General features: G+C 46.0%; 1 protein-coding gene across 3 annotated transcripts in view; it reads right to left on the reverse strand.

The window, feature by feature from the left end:
• Positions 1–572: 572 nt before the first annotated feature.
• The window catches only part of Snrk (SNF related kinase), a 51,781-nt gene continuing 27,914 nt past the window's right edge, over positions 573–24,439 (reverse strand). For all 3 annotated transcript variants that reach the window (XM_085689086.2, XM_085689084.2, XM_085689085.2), the window contains 4 exons: positions 12,870–13,011; positions 8,478–8,690; positions 6,059–6,193; positions 573–3,983 (listed from right to left, as the gene is read on the reverse strand). In XM_085689086.2, the coding sequence (XP_085545212.1) occupies positions 2,819–3,983; positions 6,059–6,193; positions 8,478–8,690; positions 12,870–13,011 (1,655 nt within the window). In that variant the 3' untranslated portion in view covers positions 573–2,818. The remainder of the gene's footprint in view (positions 3,984–6,058; positions 6,194–8,477; positions 8,691–12,869; positions 13,012–24,439) is intronic.

Raw genomic sequence — 24,439 nt, forward strand, 5'->3', positions numbered from 1 at the left:
CCAGCTTGAAGAGCCCAACCACCATCCTCACAGGAATGAAGCTGGACCCTGGACGGTGACAGCTTAGGCCAGCGGGAAGGCTAAGGAAAAAGATATTGACAAAAGACCTTTTTGGATGTGTAAAAATGGATTATGGAAATGGTGACACAAACCACTGAACTGTGTAAGAGACAAACTGTACCATGGCAGGAGCCCTCAAGCCTGGAAGATTTGTCCCCTGGGTTCTGCAAGTGGAGGTGACAGCGTGTCACCAGTGAGAGGGAGGGCGCAGGAACAAAGGCTGACAGACCGAGGCAAAGGCTCGATGGCTCCAGGGGAAGAGCAGACCTGGAACCACGAAGACTGCAGGGTCTTGTGGTTTGCGAAGCCAGGTGAGGGAAAGCAGGTGAAATAGTTACAGTTCTGTCTGCCCAGGCAGTGTTCAAGGAAAGGCTGCCGTGTGGCTGACACTGCAGGCAGCAGTGTGTTTTCAGCTCCCCACCCCCAAGCGATGGGAAGCAAACTCCACCTCCTTGTGCTGGACTGGCATGGACAGAGCAACACTCACGAGAAAACCACACAGACTCGGCGTCTATTGCTGAACACTGTATGTCACTTTATTATTGATCACTTCCCGTCTGTCACACACCTGTCAATGTTCACACAAGGAGAAAGACTGGTCAGAACTAGAGGCGATGACCAATCAGCCAACGAGTCTGTGTTCTCAGTGCACACCAACTCTGACTCAGTAGGACATCTTTGTTCAGTCTCATGACTATTAAAATTGGTGTCAAGATTGTCACATCTTTAAATACAGATAGAATTCCAGAAGTACATAATTATATATATACACACAGAAAAATACAAGACTAACTTTTCCCACAATATTTAATTTATACACTACTGTAACTCTAGGTGACTTCTGAAGACAGGTTAGGGGACAAGTCACTGGTCAGAGCAAGAAGTAGTTTGGTCCACTATTGGTGTGATGGTGTTCTGCTCCTGCCCCGTGACAACATCCCAGGACATAAGACACATGCACAGACATCCACTTGTCAACGAATGGGTAAGACACCACTCAACAGACATTTATGTGCCCAGAGGGTCACCAACCACACACAACTAATAAGGCTATGATACAGCTCTGCAGCATAAATGGCCAACACTGATCTAAAGTGAGCACCGTATATACACCTGAATATAAAAACCACTGGAGACCAAACGCATACGGCTGAGTTCAGAGGCGCCACTCCAAGGCTGGACGTGACCACAGAAGAGTATGTACATTACTCGGAAAACAGCTGCGACAGTTTATTGCAATGCCCCTTATAAACGTCTCTCCTCGCTCACACAGACACAGCTCTCACTGTCTCTGTGAACCACACTGGTTTCTGGCCCTTTGAAGATCCCTGCTTAAGAGTTTCAAGCAAATATGTTCTATGGCTTCACCCACACATCTATCTTCATCACTTCAACTGTATAAATGTCACGCTGAATGGGACTGTAGCTTAAAGCACAAGCAGTTAGCCTAGGTCTAGGAAGTATCTTAAGTATCGTTTTTACTTAGCATAGTCAGATTATACTGTGAAGTCGGAGTAATATACATTAACTCTAACGGAGCTGAGTCTGAGCACTGACGAAAGTGACCAGCCTGTGCCCTGCCCGCTCTGAGTTACACGGTCACTCAGAGTCAGGAAAGAAAGCGGCAGAGTGTGGGAAGGACTCTGGGCCCAGTGACACCCATCCCACAGGTCACTTACGTACTGCTTTCAAAATCCCTAGGGCACAGTGTAAAAAACAAAACCAAACCAGCATCCGGGCTTCCCAAGATTAGGGAAGACGTGCATCAGAGAGGATGCCTGGGGAGATGATTATCAGTCGGGACCAGAACTCTGGTCAGTGTGCGGCAGGAAGGCAGCACAGGGCCACAGGACGGCTCGGAGCACTACCCTTTCCTGAGGAGTTCTCGTCAGCTGCTCTTCACAGCTGAGCCAAATGCTGCCATGGAATGGAGAAACCAGAGGCCACCTAACCACCAAGCTACTGAAAAACCAATCCCAGGAAGCTGTTTCACTGTCAGTGTTGACTCTGCTGCCATCTGTGTGCGCTGTGACCACTGCAGCGGGAACTCCAGTGACTCCTCTCCACACAGGTTTGAAGGAAACCCCCGCTGTGTCCTGCAGGGGGGACTTAGAGCCTCTCTTTGATCTGTCAGACAGACAGACATACACTCTAAGAGTTAAGACGAGAGTTCACCTCATCACCTCACAAAAGATTGTCTCCTTGTAATTCTACAGGGGAAGCTGCCTCACAAAGCTAAGTAGCTGATCTCACCTACTACAAACAAGAACATCTTTGTCAATGAAAATGTAAGAGCCCCAGCTGTTCTCACACTATCGCTTAAGACAAACAGGTGTGGGCGCTCAAACCGTGGCTCGGTTCTTGGTGCACAGACCCTGGGTGGCTGGCAGCGGCTGTAGCTCCGCCCAGGCCTGTGGGCATCACCACGTTATTGCTTTGGTTCTGTCTCAGGCACCAGCGTGCCTCAGAGCATGAATTTTCCCTATCACCGGAGGTCAGGACAGGAATTTGGGCTTTTCACAAGGAAACGAAAGCATTTTTCCTCCAGGTTAAGTGCAGAACATGAATTTCTAAGCGCTCCATTTACGTTGGGTTCCAGATAGACAATTTCATCCTGGTCATCCACACTGAAATCATGAATGTAAAATCACACAGTAGACTTTTCGGCTGGAAAAGAAAAGTAGCGTGTAGCAGCATGCACAAAGACCATGCATTGTCACGTCAGAACAAACGAAGTGAGCGGAGCGCGCTTTACAGGTCAGATGACGTGGCAGCAACTGGCGGGGCTGGAGGCGCAGAGCAGCCCTTCCTTGCGGCTGCGCTGGATGTTCACGGAGATGGTCTTTTCGCACAGAGGTAGCTGGAGCACGTTGTTCCGCAGCTTCTTGGTCCTCACGGGGTCCAGGTCAGCAGTGGGGCCAGGGCCTGGGGTGCTGATGCACATCTTCCACGTGGACTTCTCCTGCACCTTCACGCTGGAAAACAAGGCCTTCTGTGGGTCCAGAATGTACTTGGCGCCGTGCAGCTGGGAGCCTAGGCACAGGCTCACAAGTTTGAGGCTCTGCACAAGCTCTGCACCGCGTGGAGCAGCAGAGGCCGAGGCTGGGGAGGATGAGGAGTCGGGGCCTGCACAGCGCCGCGAGGAGCCTGCTGCACCTGATGGGGTCCCGCCTGAGCCACCCTGGCCACCACCGCCCGTTCCCTGCTCGCCCGGGCTGGTCTTATCCACCCCGCCACCACTGCTAGGCTTGCTCTGGCCGCTGCCATCACCCTCACTGCCCGGAGGCCCCTCGCTGCTGTCACGCCGGTGCCATGAGTAAGCAAAGCCGCTGTCCTTGTCCAGCCGCCTGCGGCTCTCAGAGTCATCATCGCTGGTCTCAGAGCTGCTGCAGCTCGAGCCGCGGCCCTGGCTTTTCCTGCGGTGGTAGCGCTTGTGCACCGTGCCCGGCGAAGCGATGTTCATCTTCAGCCGGCTCAACTTGGGCGGCAGGTTCTCGTCCATGTCGAACTCATCGTCGGACTCGCCCTCTTCGAAGATCTGGTTGAGCACCGGGGCACTCTTGCGAGAGGTCAGGCGGTTCGTGACTGACGGCTTCCTGCGCAGCACCACCTGCGTGGACAGAGACACAGGCTTCTTGTCTTCCTCATCCTCCTCCTCATCTTCTTCCACCCTGAACAGACACTTCCGCCCACTGGCAGCAGGCGTCAGGCTCGCGGGTGGCACAGTGGGCAGTGCTGGCCCAGCCAGCTCTGGGAGCTCGTCTTTCTTGGCTGAGTCACACAGGCCTTTGCTCCTGTGGCCATTAAGAACATTGTCAGCAGCCCGAGCAGGAGACTGGGGGACTGTGGCGTGTGACAAAGGCGTGGCAGTGAGGTCATCCTCAAGGTCTTGGGGCACATCGATTTTGGTTGGCCATGACTGCCTGTGTGACAGAGGAAAGACAATCGTCATGTAGTAGCTGGCCTGTCCTGGGGAGACAAATAGCTCAGTGAGTAGTGTTGGCTGCCCAGGTATGAGGACCTGGCCACCCATAGAACGTAAGATGTGACAGGCCCAGCACCGTCACAAGGTGGTAGACAGAGACTGGATTAGTTCCAGAATCATCGGCCAGCAATCCCTGCACACATGGCAGAGAAGACCCTGTTTCAAACAAGATGGAAGATGAGGACCAAAACCCAAGGTATCCTTAAACCTCCATACACAGCCAAAGTACACAGGCCCTCACATACACACAGAGCTAGGATGAAATCCACAGATGTAAAAAGCATTTCAGGTCCATCAGCAAAGATACCAGAGGGAGATGTGGCAACTTCATCATACCACAGAAACCAGAAAAGAACATGAGGCACTCAAATGTTGGGGAAGCACAAGTTCTCCCTAAACTTCAGCACCACACACTTCTACACATACACCCATGTATACACATGCACACCTACACACACGCTCACATATACATGCACAGCTGCATACATGATCACACACACATACACCTTCACACATGCACATACAAACATGCTCATATGCATATACTATCATCTACACATATACACATGTATACCTACATACAAATATCCAGTATACTCTCACACATAAACACATGGACAGACTCATATGCACATGGGACATGTTCATCACACGTCCCATCTACATATGCACATGTACACATGTGCGTGTGCTTGCGCACGCGCACGCATACACACACACACACACACACACACACACACACACACACACACTCTGGCTCTCACAGTACAGATGAGATTCACCTGGTATAAAGCCCTACACAAGGGTACTGGAAAGCAAAACTGTTCAACACTGTCTCTCAATCTGGAGGTCCCATGTGGGAGGCTCTAAATGGTCTTAGTTCCTGCCTGTCCTCTCTGCTGAGGGAGTAAGGGTGAACACCACAGGGTGCAATGATGTTGAGGGCATTCACAATAGCTATTTTCCTAGTGACATCTGCATTTCATACCAATTAAAACTGCACTTGTAAAATAGCTTAGTGCAGACATATTCCCCCAGTGTGGAGCCTCAGCAACTGTGTGGGAGGAAAAACTACTACTAGCCTCAGCCATTGCTGGAGCTGTGTACCAGGCAGGTTTTCAGTAGGACCACCAAGTGAGAAAATAACCAGCCAGAGAGCACTGAGGGAGGCACAGGACCTGCAGTCAGGCCATGGAGAAGGAGGAGCAGCACGGTAGGATGCAGGCTCAGCTCTTCTCCATCAGCTTAAAGTAAAACCCACTGAGTAGCCGCACTCAGGGATAGCCTTGGCAAACACCTGGCGAACAGTCCTCGCCCATGGCTGACACTGTGTGAAAAATCAGTTAGGGGGCTCACCTTTCCAAACGGTGTCAACTGGAAGAGCCCAACAAGGGGAAGAGCATATCTTAATGGAAGAGAAGGGAAGCCGCTAGAGAGCACTGCAGATGGAGCGGAGACTGCGGGGGAGTGCACGGACAGGTGCTGATTCCAAGTCAGCCACACAGCTGCAGGTGAAGACCCAGGACTGCTAACCCTCAGGGCAGGCTTCACTCCACCAACCAAGGAACTCCGTCAACTTCAGGGAAGGCTCTGGTCAGTGGCCCCAACAAGAGTCCATCTGGTCTAAGTCACTGAGCCAAGCCCTTCTCACCTCAGGAGGTCAACAGTGGTATTCAACCAAATCAGAGATATGTGTTCCTGAGATTCTAAATAGCTAATCAACTAATTGATGTGATGCAGCTCTCAAATCTCTGAAACCCTAAATGCCCCATTTAAAACAGTCTTCCAAGTAACTAAAGGGACATTCACACTGCTCTTGGGAGGCGGTCTTTAAGGACCTAAGAGGTGAGGCGTCATCAGCACACCGCAAGGAGCGTGGCGTTCCCTCTGTGGAGGAAGCTGTCATGGCCATGAGGGTGAGGAACCTCCTCCCTGCAGAATTATGAGGCATCGACAGACAGTTCTCTATTTCAAAACATTAACTTATTAATATCAATGAAGGTATTTTCTCACCTAAACTGGGCCTTGATGTTGCTGGGGCTTGCAGATCTGGTCTGTATTTCCTTCTCTTGCTTTTCTCTCAGGATCCTTTCAGCGAGTAAGAAGTAGGTGGCTGTGATGTGGTTGTATCTGTTGGTTTCCAAGGCTCTGGAGAAACAAATCAAGAGCGATCAGAAGCTCAGCAACTAGGTTTTTACAAGATTAAAAAAAAAAAAAAAAGGTATAACCTAATGAAATCCAGTATCTGGGAAGCTTTTAAAATGAGACAAAAATACAAACTAGAGAGAACTAAACCTTGTAGCTTCTTAGGTTATTACTGAAATTCAAAAGAAGCAACTGAACAAAAATGTGCGGATCAGTGAGAAAAGGGCAAACTGCGATGTAGCTGGACTGCTATCAGCATCCAGACATAAGAAGAGGCATCAGGCTTCTAAGAGTGTGTGTATTTTCTGAAAACATGGCTCGCATGTGGAGCTGATTTCTGCTGAGGAGGATCCTTTGCTTTCATGAGAAGAATGGACTAAAGACAAGGACCATGTTACCTGGACAGTCTGTGAGCCAGGGTCAATCAGAATGGCGGTGTACGGGCAGTTGAGGCACCGGACGGCAATCAGTGCGACCCAGAGGGGGCCACTCTCACCCTCTGCTTCAGTGAGGTCAATGTGCTTGTTCATCCATTCAAACAACAAGCTCCCAGGACACCACGTCAGGCCAGGCACCACGGTGGCCAGGTGCTGGAGACATGGCAATAAAACACATGGCCTCACCTTCCCTCTGCAGCTGGCTGTCATGGGAAAACCTCACAAGGCTGAGGAACACACAGCTCTGGTTTCTGGAAGCCTCTGGCTTTGGGAAACTACAGCATGTGTGAGAAACAGGGTTCAAGATCACATACAGGGCAGCTGGTGAGGCGGGACATCCTGGGGTCAAACTCAGGGAAGGGTGACTTCTCACAAATGTCTGTGTTCAGAGGCTATCCTTTAAGACACTTAGGTCTTTAAACTCAGGAACTGCTCTCAGAATGAGCAGATCCTCTGAGCATGAGCAGTCAGCAAGAAGTATGAGTGGCTGGGAGCCACATGCTTGGCAAGCTGCAGTCACCCATGGGCTTGCAATAGTCTGCACTGAGTCTACAGGTCTGACACCACAGCACATGTGGCAACATATGCAACTCCAAAAATGAAAAAAAAATGCTTCCTACACATCCTGACAGTGTCTGCGGAACCAGCAAGTGTCCTGCACTTGTTCAGGTCATGGAGGCAATGGACACCAACCAGGGAAGCACCTGGGATCCTGCAGGAAACTAACACCAAGATTAAAAGTCTGGCTTTATTTCTTCAAATATTTTTACTGTGCTAAAACTACTCTAAAGGAGTGTGTCCTTTCTACAAATATGTTCTTTCCCAGAGACCAGAGCTCACACCGAACATGTCTGCTAATAGCCAACACACAAGGCCTCCATGTCAAGCCTGTGTCCACCTCTTTCCCAGGTCAGGGAACTGCGATCCACAGCCAGACCCAAGTGGCCACCCCATGGTTACCTCTTTCTTGCTTCCCTGAGCTGGGGCATCTGTTTCATTAACACATTAAGTAACTTCACTCTTCATCTGTGGAAGGGCTCTGTTTCCTGACTGTCCTGACTGGTCCTGACTGGTCCTGACTGGTCCTGACTGGTCCTGACTGGTCGCTGCAGCAGAGCAGAGCACTGCCACTCTGCACTAAGGTCACTAAAAACTGTTCTGATGAGCTCATGAGCAAATATGTAACGTGCAGATTCCAGGATGTTGCAGAGGCTCCAGGGAATAGATGACAAATCCTTCATAGGCTTGGGGCCACTCCGCCCTGGTACGTACAGTGCAGCCAGAGGGTCACAGAACTCAACGATCCCACTGGAGCCACACGCACAAAGGTTGTCATGCCCTGAACTCTGCACTTACAGCGGGACCCAGGAATGACGGAGGAGACGCTAACCATCCTATCCCATCCCACTTCTACAGGTGCTTACCCACTGACACCGCCTGGCAACAGCCTACCTGTCCCCTAGAATAAAAGAAAACAAAGGTTCCCTGGCTGCCAACTGGGAAGTCCATCTGTGCTGTGGTTTAAATGTGGACTGTCCCCAGCTGATGGCATGTTTGGGAAGACTGTGGCACTTTCAGGAGGTGAAGAACCGCTGAAGAAGCAGGCCACTGAGGGCGGACCTTCCGGTCTGGCCCCAATCTCCTGATCACTGTGTGCTTCCTGATGGCAGACGCAGTGTGACTAGTTGGCTCCTGATCCTACCACCATGCCTTCCCCACCAGGTGAACCACATCTCCTACACTAAAGCCCAGGATTAACTCCTTCCTCCCTGAAACTGCCTTTCCTCAGAACCCAGTCACAGTGGTGAGAAAACTAAGCAGCCTGTTAGTGTCAGGAAGCCCAGACGTACTCGACAATGGCGTCTCGGTCTGCGATGTCCCCGAGCACCATGCGCTGGATGATGCTGTTGTGCTCCTCTTCTGAGAGGTTCTTGTAGGACACGAGGGGGATGTTGTACTTGGTGGCTGGTGAGGGGTCTACTCCCTGGAGCCAAGGGTGGCTCTCAATCTCTTCCAGAGAGGCTCTCCTTTTTGGGTCTCTCTGCAGCATCCGTGTGATCAGGCTGCAAAGGAAGGAAGCCCGTTACTGAAGCAAACTTTGCAAGAACTAGTAATGATGGATGTCACCAACAAGCACTGTTTCTTACACAGTCACAAACATTTCTGGGTTCATTGACAAATGAGCATCTGGTGCCACCACATTTGTAAAGCAAAACAATCTCAGCCTGCTGGTGTCCTCTGGGCAGATACTGGAGATGTCAGCCTCTGCCCCACAACAAGCCAGCCTGTGCACAGCAGACAGCACTGCCCAGCTCATCCCACAGGAGTGAGTGACTCTCCTGATGAAGGTAATGCCATGTGACAACTTTTTAGGAATATATTGACGAAAAATTAACAAGGAATATTTGATAACAAAAACAGAGTGAAAGCAGGAACCATGGAGACAAAGAGCTGGTAGCTCCAACTGCTCCTGCTTTGTTTGGAAGGCTACACAGGGTTCATATTACTGAATGCAATGGGCAGGGCTAGTGACAGTCGGTCACAGAAAGCTCCAGGAAAAAAAGAAGACTTCATCTCAGTGACCAGTGAGAAATGAGAAGAGGGTGAGAAGGGAGCCTGTGAGCCCAGCGCTGGTTCTGAAAAATAACTCTTTTCTGTAGAATGGAACTTAAAAGAATTTCTAAACAGTGTTTCAAAAACTAGCGTAGATCAAACCCATAAAAGAAATAAGGAACCATCAGCAAGACCTCACCAGCAAACCAACGCAGACACTGGAAATGCTAGACATGCAGCACAGACTTTCACTGTCAAATGTGCTTCAGATATAAACAAAACTTGAAAATATGACCAGAAAACAAGAACAGGCAAAATTACACTAATCAATCTTTAAAAAGGGGCTTCAAAAACTGAAAAATAACCCCTGTAATTGAAAAATGCAAACAATGGGCACATTTAAGAAATTGTAAGAGAACTCATGGAATGAAATACGTTTGTTTTCGGGCTGAGAGAAAATACCAAGAATGAAAGACGAGACCGAGTGGAAAGAGCTATCAGGCATAAATCAGCGTTCCAAGAGGACATGAAAAAAGAGGAAGAAAGCCTGTTTGGGAAGGTAGTAGCTGAGAATTTTCCAAATTCATAAAAAAATGTAAATCATAAGCCAGGGAGCCTAACACAGTCTAAACACAACACGGAAGCTCCAAGCAAAACAGAAAGGCGGACATCGGACTTCTCAACGCAGCAGCGAAGGCTGAGCAGAGAAGGAAGAACTGGGCCGGGGCTGTCTCACCAGGTGACCTTCACGGGCACACAGTGCGCTCCAAAGGAAGCACTAACCACCAGCAAAAGGAGATGTGAAGGGCGGGCGCAGTTTTGGTGAAAGAATGGAATTCCCGCCGAGAAGGAGTTGGCAAGGTTTACATGAAACAGGCAGAAGATCTGACTACATAAAATGTTTAATTTCTAGATTAGAAAACACTACTAAAGTATTAGTTAAAACATTAGGATTTTAAAATGTTTTAGAAGAAAATAGAGACAAGTATTAACTGTGGATTTCTGAAAATTAAAATAATAGCCTACAACTTCCCAGCTAGTTGGAACCTAAGACAAATGACAGAGGGAAAGTCAGAGAAGTGTACAGAGATAGCCCACACCTACATCCCCCCCACTGACCACAAGAGAAGTGTACAGAGATAGCCCACACCTACATCCCCCACTGACCCCAGGTGCAGGGGGAACAAGTGCACAGCTGAAAAGACAGAAACTGCGGTCCTAGGTCCGGACTGTTAAAAAAGGTGAGGAAAACTGTCACACACAGATGCTGACCCAAAGAAGACAGGTGCAGGTGCCCAGGAAATACGACACAGAACCAGACAAGAAGCATTACTCTCTGATGAAAACTGATACAAAGGGCAGAGTCTACTCATCAGGAAGATGGTAGTTTTCAACTTACCTGCAGCTAATAACTTTACCTCAAAACTCTCAGAGCAAAAATTAACAAATCTTGAGGAATAAAATAAAGCTATCATCACAGTCGGAGATTATCTCAGTAGGTGAAGAAAATTCTGGATGCAAACAACATTTAAAAATATATTTACTGAACTTGACCTTAAAGATGTATAGAGACCTCTGACCCCAGTTGAAAATACAACTCTATCAAGTACAAGACTGTAACAATTATCTTCATGATACACATAAACAGGCCTCAAAAATGTGAAAACATGGACCACCCAGACTGTATTCTTTGACTATAATGTCACTTAAGACATCAAAAACAACACTAACTAGAAGTACATCCGCCTGTGAACAAGGCAGGCATCAAATAAGACAACGAAAGCGAGGAGACTGAGCCGAATAGCAGAGGTGCTGATCAAATCCACTATGATGAAGCCAGCCTGTCCAGAAGCAATTTAATCGTAAAAGAAATTCTGTGAGCTGAATAACTGAGGATCCAAATAACAGAATCAACTTCTGGGTCAAGCAGAAGAAAGAACACCAACATGAGGACAGGCAGAGCATGTCAGAAGCCAGTCCTCGGGAAGAGACAGGCAGCAACAGGCTTCAGACTGATGACCACAAACGGGAGGATGCACACATGGAGTTGTAGCACCCAGTCAGTAAAGGCATCACGAACACTCAAGACCAATACACTGAAAAGCTAGGTGAAACGGTCAGGTTCCTTAAAATACACCACTTAGCAAAACACACCAGAAAAAGTTGGTGTTTTTTGTTTTGGACAGGATCTCTCTGTGTAGCCTTGGCTGTCCTGGATCTCTCTGTGTAGCCTTGGCTGTCCTGGAACTAGATTGACCTTGAACTCACAGAAATCCACTGCTCTGAAGTACAGGGATTAAAGGGATAAGCCGCTTCCACCACCACCCGATGTTTTGTTTCTTATCTGAACACTCTTATAATTATTAAAAACAATCCTCCTAGGAGGGAGACATGGAGGCAACATCTCAGATCTTGGGAAAAGAAGCATCCATGTTGATTCTATAACCTGCAGGCTTTCAAATGATGTAAAATGAGATTTGTTTTTGTTTTTAACCTGCACTTGGTGTACACCTGCTTCCTAGGGGGAACAGTAAGATCAAGAACCTAAAACCACCACCACCACTACACACACACACACACACACACACACACACACACACACACACAGAGCTTCCCTTGTCCTATAGTACAAAATCACCTACACATACAGTCCCCTATTTTTGACAGCCAAAAGTCAATACCACTACAACACACACAGCTTCCCATGTGCTCCAACCTAAAATCACCAGAGACATCAATATGTCTCCAACCAAATATCACCACCAACACACACACACACACACACACACACACACACACACACCCTCCCATGTGCTACAATCTACCATCACCACCACCAGCCTCCTGTGTGCCCAATCACCACCATGACCAACACACACCCTACAATCACCAATACCACCCCACACAGAGTCCCCCATGCTTTAGTCTAAACTGCACACTCTACACTATCACTTCCTATCATTCCCACAGTAACCTGTTGAGTACACTGTGCCACGCTCACATGAGAAGTCAGCAGGAAAGCCAGGATTTGAGTCCACGGGGTTGAATGCCCAAGCTGGACTCCACCTGGAAGAGACCCCTCCGTCTGCCATCGCGTTCTTACAGCTGACGGGAAAAACTCAATTTATCTGGTAACTACAATCTCATTTATTTATTTAAAAATATCCTAATTTCAAATAGCCCTTTCCACAACTGCACCTCTCACTGCACAGGCAACGGCACTATCAGGGCTGGCTTCCCACTGTGGCGCACACCAGAGCACAGGCTTTACTCAGCTGTGGGAGGATGTGAGAATACAAGACATATGCTATTAAGACATGATGCCACGAGACAGTCAGGAGGAACCCTGCAATGCCATGCTCCTGCCAAGGGCAGCCCAACCCTTTTCTGGAAACTCAAACAGTTCCAAATGGTCTTGCTTTTGCCACCAAAAAGGCAGCTGCCAGGAAAGGTCTGATAGCCACCACTTCTAGAGGCTGAAAAGGCAAAATGGATTTCTTGAAAACATGTTTAAGAAATAAGCAAGAATGTTTGGTACTCTTCTCTTTGATTTCTTATCAGATATTACTGGGTGGCCCCAAACAGTAACAGCAGAAACAGTAATCTCATAAATTAAATGAACTCAAATCACTGCACGCTGAAGGCGTGTCAGGTGTTGGAGCCGTGCTACGTGCCCATGCTTTACTTACTCCCTGCACCCTGCAGACACACGGGGCGGCACAGTGTACTTGCAGTCCATGATCATGGTCAGTGTCTCGCTGTCGTTGGCCTCTTGGAAGGGCGGCTGCCCACACACCAGCATGAAAAGGATCACACCCAGGCTCCATATGTCTACAAACGAAAGACAGCATTTAAATCTGGAGAATCTAGAAAACCAGAACATCAGGATGAGGAAAGAGAGTCTAACAAGTATTTTGTCCTTAAAGTAAAAATATACAAAACAGACTGCAAAACCTCAACAGAGCAGAGGGGTCAGTCTGACTAACAGGAGAACTAGGCCATCAGTGCCCAGGCTTCTGAGTCAAGGGACAAGGTCTGCTTTCCCCAATGACTGTAGCACACCCAGCATTAAACACATTAAAGCTGTGAGGCTGGAAGGGTCTGCCTGAGGTTAGCATCATCTCCGTTGTTTTCTCCTCATTTTGGGGTGGTAACTGGGTCACAACCCCTGAGAAGTACAGATGAGAAAACTGAAGCTCAGAGACAAGAAATACGGCTGTCACGCAAGCCAAGCCAAGAGCCCACACTGGTTCTGACCACATGACATGGTGGAGCTGGGTCCTAGGTTTAAGTTCTTGGTCTGCAAACAGTAAGAGCTGCTCCACAGAAGGGTAAGACATGGGGGCTGGAACAGAGACAGCGCGGCTGTGAGAGCACTGGCTGCCCTGGCAGAGGGCAAACATGGCGGCTGACAGCCTTCTATAACTCCAGCCCCAGGGGATGTGATGCCCCCTTTTGGCCTCCGAGGACACTGCACTAATGTGCACACCCAACACACATTCTTGAAAAAGTAAAACAAACTTTTTTTTTAAAAGAAGAAAAAGTAAATTTGTCATTAGTATCCCAGGATTGCCCAGCTTTGGACAAACTGCTGTCCTGGCAGGACCCTGCCCATGTGAAGCTGCAGGAACTGACACCTGAGGACTCACAACAGCAATCAACTTCCTACCTCTTGTTTACAAATAAAATATAAGCCTTTTAATTAGAAAAAAAAGTGATTTTTTTTTTGGATTTTTTTTTCAGGTCAAAAAAAGGATTTAAGAAGGGCATCACAAATTAATTCATTCCAAAAATGAAAATGTACTTGTGGTAATATTCACACACATACACCACTTGAGGCAGTACTCTGGATACACAGGCTCAAAGGAGAACTGACCCCACAGGGTCTGCCAAGCCATCACACCTGCTAACAGGCAGCTGCTGTTTTCATGTGAGCCTAAACACCTAAAATAATGGAAGTTCCAACCTAAGAAAATTAAAATTTGTTAATCAAATACCATTTCCTTGGTTCAAAGAAAAAAGAAGGGCAACAAGTGAGAGCCCACCATTCCTCACAGCATGGCTTTTCAGGTGTGTGGCACACTTTGCTGTGGGTGTACTTATGAAAAGCCACTGAAATGAAGGCACACTCACAGACCGCTAGGTCTGATTCCTAGGACATGCCTGGCCGTGCTCTCAACACGAGCTGCCCTGATCTTGGGCCTCAGAGGTCTCTACTCAGATAACTTCAGTAACAACAGTCGACTATACTTGTTCTTTAAATAGTCATTGAGAAGTATTGAAAATCTCGATTCTAATCAGACCTGAAGGTCTTTAAGGGAAATGTATGTAACTGATTTTAACTGAAATTCTCCTTGTACAACTTTTAAAAGATTCATATGTATGTGTTTGAGTGTCTTACCTGTATGTATGTATGCCACATGCATGCATTGCCGTGGAGGTCAGAAGAGTGTGTTGGATCCCCTGGAACTGAAGTTACAAACAGCTGGGCACCATGGCAGTCACGAAACCAGCCTCTAAACTGGAACCCACAATAAATCTTTCCTCCTCTAAGCTGCCTTGGTTGCCACGTCTCAGGACAGACAGAAGCGTAACTAAGACAGGGTCATCTCCTCCAGCAAATGAACACTGTCCGTCTACATGGTCAGAGGGCAGCGAGGGAAGAGGTGGAAGAGGACATGACGAGCAGACCCCAGTCTGGCTAGAGCTCATATCGCTTCTCCAAACACAGCTACTCAGAAACACAGCCCTGTACTAAGTGATGTGCAAAATTTTGAAATATTTCAGTATGGACCACATGGCAACACAACAGACAGCTTCAGAAGTAGAACACTTTCCCATGAAGGAGAGGGATCAGCACTGAGCGCGCTCAGACTTGCTCTTATCATCCACAGTGTAGCTTCAACAATGTATGTAGCACTATGTAAGGGGTCTATAGATTCCCTTCTCTCTCTCTCTCTGTGTGTGTATGGGAATTCATATATATATAGAAATGTCTGTGTAGGCACTCATCTAGCTCCTACTGTTGCTGCTATGAAACAGTCTGACCAAAAGCAACTTACAAGACGACAGGATTCATCTGACTGGTACACGTCGTCACTGAGAGAAGTTAGGGGCAGATCTCAAGCAGAAACTTGAAGCCAGAAAGCCACAAAACACACAGGCTGGCTCACTCTCTGGCTCATACAGCCTGGGGTCACTTGCCCAGGTAATACCACCCATGGTTGGCTGGGCCCTCCTACATCAATTAATAAGACAATTCTTCATAGACATGCCCCAGAGTCCAGCCCAATAAAGACAACTCCTCAATTGAGACTCTTTCATGTGCTTCTAGGCTGGGTAAAGTTGACAGCTAATGCTAAGACAGCCACACAGCAGCACTATTATCACAGATACACAGGACTTCAATGTGCTGGGGCTGATGTGGGGCGTCCTGGAACTAATCTTCTGTGGACACTGAGGCTGGATTTCTATTCTACTTTCTATTCCAAATTTGTTTTTCTTCTCTCTTTATCCTTGAATGATTTTATTTTTACCTTTGGCAATATAAGGGTCAAAGGAAAATCATAAAAACAGGCTACTATCCAGGCATAGTGGCACCCACCTAATCTATCAGCGCTCATGGCTGGGGCAGGTATAAGGATCACAAGCTGAGATCAGCCTGAGAAAGAACCCACCTCATAACAAAACAAACAACGACATCAAACAAGCCATGAAACAAATGCAGAATATTCCCAAGTGATTTTAAAATGTGTGGATTTGGGCTGTAAAGACGCTTCAGTGATTAAATGCTTACTCTGAAAGCATTAAGACTGGAGTCTGTATTCCCAGAACCCATATATATGTCAAAATGGGCATGAGAGCCTGCCTGTATCTGTCTACCCTTGGAAAGTGGAGACTGCATCCCCATAAGAAGTTGTCTAGTGAGTGGTCATATCGGGGCACTCGGGTTTGACTGAGAGACACTGCTTCATTGAATAAAATGGAAGAGCAATCATAGGTAATTCATATCATATCTAAAATAAAGATTAGAAAGTAATAAAAATGGGAAGAATAAAAGGTTTCAGGTAGAAACCTCTACTATTTTTCCTCAAGCTTTCTTTTAACAGAATCAGTCACGAGTCAATAAATAAACAGAACTAGAATGGTCTACACTACTGCTAGTAAAACAGCAGCACCTACACCACCTACAGCAGCTAATAGCTACACCCTTTTCCTCCAGTGTCAGACACCCAGGGCTCTTTTCAGAACTGTGTGGATCCTGGTGGCCTACGATAAACGCCAGGTCCCTTGTTTCTTGTATGATACCTTGCAACCTAACTGTCTGTGGTTTACCATACTGAATGGTAATCCTATTCACCCAGCAAGAACTACTGTTCTGCATCCAAAATCACCTGGAGTGCTGGTTACTGAAGACTCTTTCCTACTCCAAACAAGGTTTGTGGTTAGTCCCATGGATACCAGGACTAGCGCACACATCAACTATCAGGTTATTTCAACAGATTGCTAAGAGTGAAGCTGAGGCAGGGCCACAGCTCAGGGGTAAGGCACTTACCCGGCATATGCAAAGCCCTGGGTCTGATCCCCAGCACCAAAGGGCAAACCCAGAGCAAAGTCAAAGAGGGTGGAGGAACCCAGACAAGCTCTTCACAAAGTCAATAACCTGTCTCTGTCCCCTTAGTTTCAGCCATTCTCTAGTCTGAAGATGGTTTCAGGGGAAACAGAGCCCAAAGGAATGTGTCCATCCCAGCCTACTTCTCCACATCTCCTTTCCAGCAAGACCTGAATGCATGGAAATGCTCCTCGAAACTAAAAATCAATGCCACCTGAGCTAAACTATGGACTTTGCCCCAAACTGTCCCCATCTGCAGCCTGGCCTCATTCATGGCACTTCTACCTGTGTCTAAGCTTAGCAATCAGCACTGACCACTACTCTACAAGTCTGTGACTCCCAAGTCAAGGACACAATTCTGCCACGTGCTTAAATTCTCAAAGAGCTCCCCTTACAATCCCCATCTTCCCTGAGGTCCCTCACACTGCCCTCCAGTCTGGAGACCCAGCACCAGAAGATCTCAGCTCAGCTGTGGGTTGTCATTACAGTTTTTTACCACTGTGCTGAGGTCTCTGAATACAGGATGCATCCCCTGGACCTAGCTGAGCCTGCTACTGGGGTGAACCTAAGACCATGGACAAGACAGCTCTGCAAATACTGTGGGAAAGGCGGTCCCAGACTGCAGGGGCAGGCAGTGCTTACTCCTAGACTCCAAAAACCACCAAAGAGAAGGAGTCTAAGAAGTCTGCAGCAGGTGGAGGAAGGTGAAGTTTGCTGTAGTCAGCTGCTTATTGCCTTGTTTGCTCAAGTAAAATGGAAAAGTTCAAGAAGCCAGAGTTATCAGCCACATTGTGAGCACATGTGCATGCACGCGGGCATACACACACACACATGCACATACACACGCACGCATGCATGCACACGCATATACATGCACATACACACCCCTACACCAGGCAGGCAGCAGATACCAACTCAGCATCCCCTCACACCCACTTTACAACCTAGTGTTGACAGGAAACAACTCCATAAAATGGAGATGAGATTGCTAGGACTAAAACAAAAACAAAACCACAGCTAAGTCATTACTTTTAGTATGGCTTCAGGAGAGGAACACGCCTGCCAGGGCAAGAGTCATCTCACCCAACTTCTCCAGCTTTCTGAGCCTAATCCTTTCTTCTACCATTTCTCGGGTAACTTCTTGGTGAGATCAGCTGCCTCTGGCTACAGAGCAGGACTGGGGGTGGGGGTGACATTCTCTGCAGGAATGAAAGGGGTAAAGAAGGCAGCCTCAACATAGTCTGTGTTCTTGGAGACGGGAGTCTCCACTTGTGATGGGACAATCTGTAGGATCCCCTCAAGGGGCTCACAACTCACAGATCAATCTCTCCAGAACAAGAGAAATAAGAATTATTTCAATTTTTAAAGCAAGTAATTGCTTCAAAGATTAAGAAAACTCAGATGAGAAAAACAGCTATTTTCTACAAAAATATGTAGCTGTTATAAAACATTTTTTAAATCCAGGATAATGGACCATCTTTGTATGTATGTCTATGTGTGTGTGTGATACTATCATGTGGAGGGAACTGATCCCATGCTCATGACCCAGGAAGGAGTCAGGCAGTGCTGGTGGCTGTTCTGACTACTTCCGTTCCCCTTCTTCAGGACAGATTTGCATGTTCTTAGCGAAAGGGACAACCAAGTCAGAGCAAACATAGGCAGCCACCCAGGTACATCACCAGACAAAGTCCACCCGAACGCCTGATCATCTCCAATTCTCTAACTGGTCAGAACAACTCCTCAAGGTATTCCTAAAGACTACGGTGAAGAATCAGTTACAAATTCACACCTTACAAAATTAGATCTTTGAGGGCTGGAAAGATGGCTCAGGGGTTAAGAGCACTGACTGCTCTTCCAGAGGTCCTAAGTTCAATTCCCGGCAACCACATGGTGGCTCACAACCACCTAAATGAGATCTGGTGCCCGCTTCTGGCCTACAGGCAGGATACTGTACAAATAAATAAATCTTTAAAAAAAGAAAAATTAGATCTTTGATGACTACGTCCCTTTCACTAGCCCTAGGGGAAAGTATCTAGCTGCCACTCAATGTTGTTGTAAAACTGATCTCAAAAGTCTAAGGTGCCGATATCATCGAAGTAAAAAGCATGAGACAAGGGCATGGGCAGAGTAACACACAGAGATGTTGTGTCTTTCATGGCGTGTCAGTGTGGATGCTCTCCAGGGAGGAACCACTGCAGAATGCTCTGTCGGGACTCAGTGACTTCAAACCCCCACAGTGCAGTGCAACACAGCAGTGACTCTCAAGACAAAGCACAAGGATTTAAAGTCAGCACAAACGCTGTCCAATTCCATTTGTCTGGTTAGTGCAACACAACTGGGGTACGCAAAACTGCCCTTTCAAGAGTCATGCTAGGTGGGCGTGGACTATTAATGAAGCAGGTTGTCATTTCCAAAGAGGTATCTTGATCCTATGGTTCCACCAAAAATGAGCCTGAGTTTGGGTTGTCCCATTCAACTGAACTCACAACGTGAGTGTCCCTGTCACTTCTTGCTATTCTCAGTTTAAAAAATGACAGCCATCCTAATAGGTGTGATTTTCAGCTTGAATATCCTGAGTGGCCAATGGAACAGAGTGCCTAGGTGTGTTCACCTGGCATCAACTCTGGTTTTTTGTTTGTTTGTTTTTGGATAGAGGGTTTTTCTGTGTAGCTCTGGCTATACTAGAACTTACTCTATAGATCAGACTGGCCTTAAACTCAGACCCGTCTGCTTTGCCTCCCAAGTGCTGGGATTAAAGGTGGTGCCTTTGGCCCATTTTTAAGTTAGGCTGTCTTTTATTACTGAGTCTTTTTTACTGTCATAGTTCTGAGACAGAATGTTCCTGTATAGCCCAGACTGGCCTCCAGTTCTCGGTCTGCTTCAGACACCGTGCCCAACTGGAAACAAGTTCTCTAACAGATAAGCGACCTTTTCTCTTACTCATGCTTTTTGCTGTGACATCTAAACACTCTAGCTGAGCGGAACCTGCACACACTCCATGTTCCTTCGAGGAGTCCTCTAAGTTGACATTTGGCCTCTGAGCCAAGCTGAGCTTCCTCGCTCACTGTCTGCAACCACGCTGAGAAATTATCTTTTCTCCACTGACTCACGCTGACACCTTTCTTTCTGGGAAGCAGATGACTATATGAGTGTGTCGTGTTGTTTATGGGCACCCCACTCTGTCCTGTCACTGTGTTTTCCTTCCAAGTCTTCATCACTAAAGCTTTATACCACACCCTGAATTTATACTACAATCAACTGTAAGATTAAATGTTTTCTTCTACTGTGCGCATTACATAAGCTTTTTAATGAGGTCCTTTTCATCTGCTCAGAAAGGCCAAGTATACATTAATGCTCACCTTCCCATTAAATCTTCACATACAAACCCTTAGTTGAAGTAGAATTCATTTGACAGATTTCAAACCAAGGGAGTCTGTTATTCCTTATCCTCCAAATAAACTATCCTTAGAGTTGGCTTTTGCAGGATATTTGATCAGACTGTGTGAAAGGCACCTTCTGATTGTTTCAATAAAATGTTAAATGGTAAATAGCTAGGCAGAAAGTAACAGGCAGAACTTCTGATGAAAGAGAGGAACTCTGGGAAGAAGAGAGGTGGAGAGAGATGCGGAACAAGTCAAACATACAGAATGGGAAAAAGGTAAAATCCATGTGGCAAAATATAGATTACTAGAAACAGACTAATTTAAGTTATAAGAGATAGCTGGGAACAAGCCTAAGCTAAAGGCCAAGCTTTTATAGTTAATAATAAATCTGTGTCATTATTGGGGAGCTGGCAGTCCTAGTCTGACTACATTTGGGGTTCCAACACTTGGCATGATCTCACAGAAGAAGTCACACCAACCAGCACCACAGTCACAGCCCAGGCCTCTCCACAAGCATGACAGTTGGTTGTTGCTCACAGGGACTCTGGAAAGTGGGTTCAGCAACTTCCCAGAGTTGGGATGGCTAGACCCGGCTAGGACGGTTAGGTGTGGCTACCACTGGTGTCCATGAACCTAAAGGGGGCAGAGCACCAGCACCATGTGCTAAGCAAAGTGGCACAGTGGGGAATTTAGTCACTGCCTAGTAGTTTAAGACTTGGCTCATGCGGTCAGGGAATGCTACCGGCACTTAGTAAAGCCAGGTCCTGACTGGAGGAAAAAAATGCCTCTAAACAGGTACATCATGCTTAGAAATGTGCTTAAATGCTGAAGAAAGAAAAGAATATGGGTATAGATCGTCTTAGAAAAAATAATTTAAAATAATAAAGGAAATCTTTAAAGAAAGAATAAAGAAATATAAAAAGAAGCCATATAAGGATGAGAAATAAACAGGGGTCTGGACCCCGGATGGTGCCTTGTTCACTGAAATTTTTAAACGCTAATAAACAAAAACATGTCAGCTGCTGAGAGATAGTGGACTGTGGGAGAAACTACTGAATTAAATCAGTCTGTATGGTTCAAGAATGTCTTAACTTTAGAGTGGAAATCAGAAAATATGTTGTATCGGGGGAGAGGTTACACCTTTACTTTCACAGGAAATAAAGAGCTATGAATTCCTTCAAAATTAATAAAGATCAGATTTGATCAGGGGAGATCACCAGAAAATCTTGGCTGCAGACATGAAGGAAGAGACCAGGAAAGACTACAAGACAGGTGCATGTGAGCTGATCCCTTGACATGGGGGCAGCTCAGAGGCTGAGTGAGGCAGGACAGATCTAATTACAGAGTCCGTGATTTATTACATGCCACCCTTTCATACGGCACGGCTGGAAATGTAAATTACAGTCTGGTTATTCAGTCCAAACGGACTTACAAAGTTGACAGATGCCTCTTACCTGATCAAACACAGAACAAAAACTTATCTTTAGTTGACTTGCATACACTGCACATTCCATATCTGTGTTAGTGCAGACATGTATGTTACCTCTAGAAGCTTGTATGTTTTCAGAAAAAAAGTCCAGACACCAATGAAGACAAGCAGCCCAGGTGACCCAGCCTCAGAATGTCTCTGCTGCAGTTTCCTCAAAAATATGCACCTAGAACAGCTTCAAAGTTGCCAGCCAATCGGAACACGAGCTCTACACTTCCCCATCCCACGGAGACTGACACAGCTAGCTAGCTCTACCAGGACCTGACCATTACCTCAATTTTCTCAGGGTTCCCTAAAGACGTCATCATCCCCGGACAACAAGAAGTAATTTTAAGAATATAATGCCCACATTCCCAAGAGGTGGAGTGGGTGATTTCTGGTTGTTCAGGGAATGTTTGCCCTTGTTTGGGGAGGGGATGGTTGCAAGTTGTTTCTGGTCATGGTCAGGGAAAAAAAAACTAAGCCAACGTTAGATTTAGGGATCTCTTTCCGAGAAGAAAATGGGGGAGTATAGGAATGATAGAATAAAAGGGTAGATTTCTAAATCTACTTTTAAATTGAAAATCAACTATTAATCTCAAATATTTTACATTGGTATGGATTTTTATATACGATACAAATTTAAGATTTTTTTGTTAGAACATACTGCATATATGTTTCTACTCTAAGGTATTTTTATATATTGATACAAAAGTTTAAGGTTATTTTTGTTAGAACATGTTGCATATATGTTTCTACTCTTGTTTAAGCATTATACCTATGCCACTCATTTAAAAATCTAATGTAAAGTTCTAATCCTTGAAAGTTATTGAGGATAGTAAGAAATGCACATTAGTAGTTAGTCATCTATAACAATTAAATCTGTGGCCATGTTAGGTATGTTTTTATGGTCAAACAGAGATATATTTTAGATAGATGGTCTCCAAACACTTAAGAGACCTAAAGAATATGGCATTTAAGATGTTTTAATAACATAAGGCTTTTCCTGACAGTGAGACAAATATGTTCCTGGAAGCAACAATTTACTTCAAAAAAGAATTAGAGCATCAAATAACCTTCCTACAGAGTTTGCTTTTATTGTGACAAAGTCAGTCACTGGGCAAGAACCTGCCCTTTACTCAACTGCTGACAGTGTGCTGTCCAAACTGGACAAACAGGACACAAAAGAAGGTGACAAACTTTGCCAAGATAAGACAAGACAGTCCTTAAAAGATTCCTGCTTCACAAAAAAGTCGGTCAGATAGTCTAAGCCTGTTTGCTCAAGATAGATGCCCCATCCTTGCAGAGGAAACTTGGGTGACTGTCCAGGCAGCCAGCTGTCTCTATCAGTTCTATAATTTTGGAAGTTATTTGTTCTATACCTCCTGTTCACTCAGGTAATATTATATCCTTCTTGGGTCTCTGATGGGGTTGAAGTCTAAATAGTTATAGTCACAGTTTTGTTACCAAATTCAGAAAAGAAATTCACAAAAGAGAAAATAAAATGTATAAATTTAAAGACATAAAAACTTAAATTACTTCTCTAAGAAAATGTTTTATGGTCTAAAAAGATATTTTTAGGAAGGTAATACAAGCTACGATAGAATGTGGGTTAGGTATAAAAAGTTAGATTCATCAAGGTAGAATAAATAGAGTATTTTCTCCAAATTTGCCAAATATCAATGGACTAGACATTGTAAATGGAATTCTTATCTGACAACTGTTCTTAGTGTTAAAACCTTTCCTTTTTATGTAGACAAAAAGGGAGAAATGTTGGAGGATATTTGACCACACTGTGTGAAAGGCACCTTCTGATTGGTTTAATAGAGCTGAATGGCCAATAGCTAGGCAGGAGAGAATAGGCGGGACTTCTGAGAAAAGAAACTCTGGGAAGAGAGATGGAGAGACACCAGAGAGATGCTGAGCAAGTCAGATGTACAGAGTGGAAGAGAGGTAAAACCTACATAGCAAAATGTAGATTAATAGAAACAGGTAGATTTAAGTTTAAAGAGCCAGTTGGGAACAAGCCTAAGCTAAAGGCCAAGAAAGGCTTTGGTATCTAAAATATTCTTCTCCTAGTACCTTCTGAAAATGTTAGGCCAGTTCCTTTGTTCACACAACTTGAGCAGCTGGCTGAAGAACCAGTCTCAGATGCAGAGGTACCCTCGTGGGCCACCGGTCCTCCACTAAAGGGCCACAGGCAGACACATACATCCACTAGGCTGTGCACCAAGATGCCATCAGAGTGAGACCTGGGAGTCCACCTGACCTCAGAGGTCTTTGAGCACTACACTCCTCCTGACTCTTGCCCATCACCTGCTGCCAACAGGAAGCTCTCCACAGGGGTCTCCACGCTATCTACTAGCTGAAAGTTGTAAATAGGGAAATATTCAGTCTGATAGCGTTTTATATAAAATAACTGCAAATCTGTAAGAGACTCTAAATGACAGCCATGAACAGAACAAACAGAAAATGTGGTTTGTCCATTTTAGTTACCGAGGACTGTGGGTTTTATTTGTTGTTTCTTTTTTTCAGCTTCTGGTACCCTGGCAAATTAAGGCCAACTCAAAAGTTATGAGCAGGGTGTGGTGTTGCATACTTAGAATTCAGCACTGCAGACTGAGGCAGGAGGACAGGAAGTACAAATACCAGCCTGGACTACGGGGTGAGATTCTGCTTTTAAAAAGGAAAGAAAAGGAGAAGGAAGATATATAAGCAGGTCTCCAATGAACAGAGTGACTGACAGTTTAGGAGTCTGAGCATCCTCACCCCATCTGCTGCAGCCCCAGAATCCCA

This window comes from Myodes glareolus, chromosome 4 (assembly GCF_982192425.1).
Source record: "Myodes glareolus chromosome 4, mMyoGla1.1, whole genome shotgun sequence".
Classification (NCBI taxonomy): domain Eukaryota; kingdom Metazoa; phylum Chordata; class Mammalia; order Rodentia; family Cricetidae; genus Myodes; species Myodes glareolus.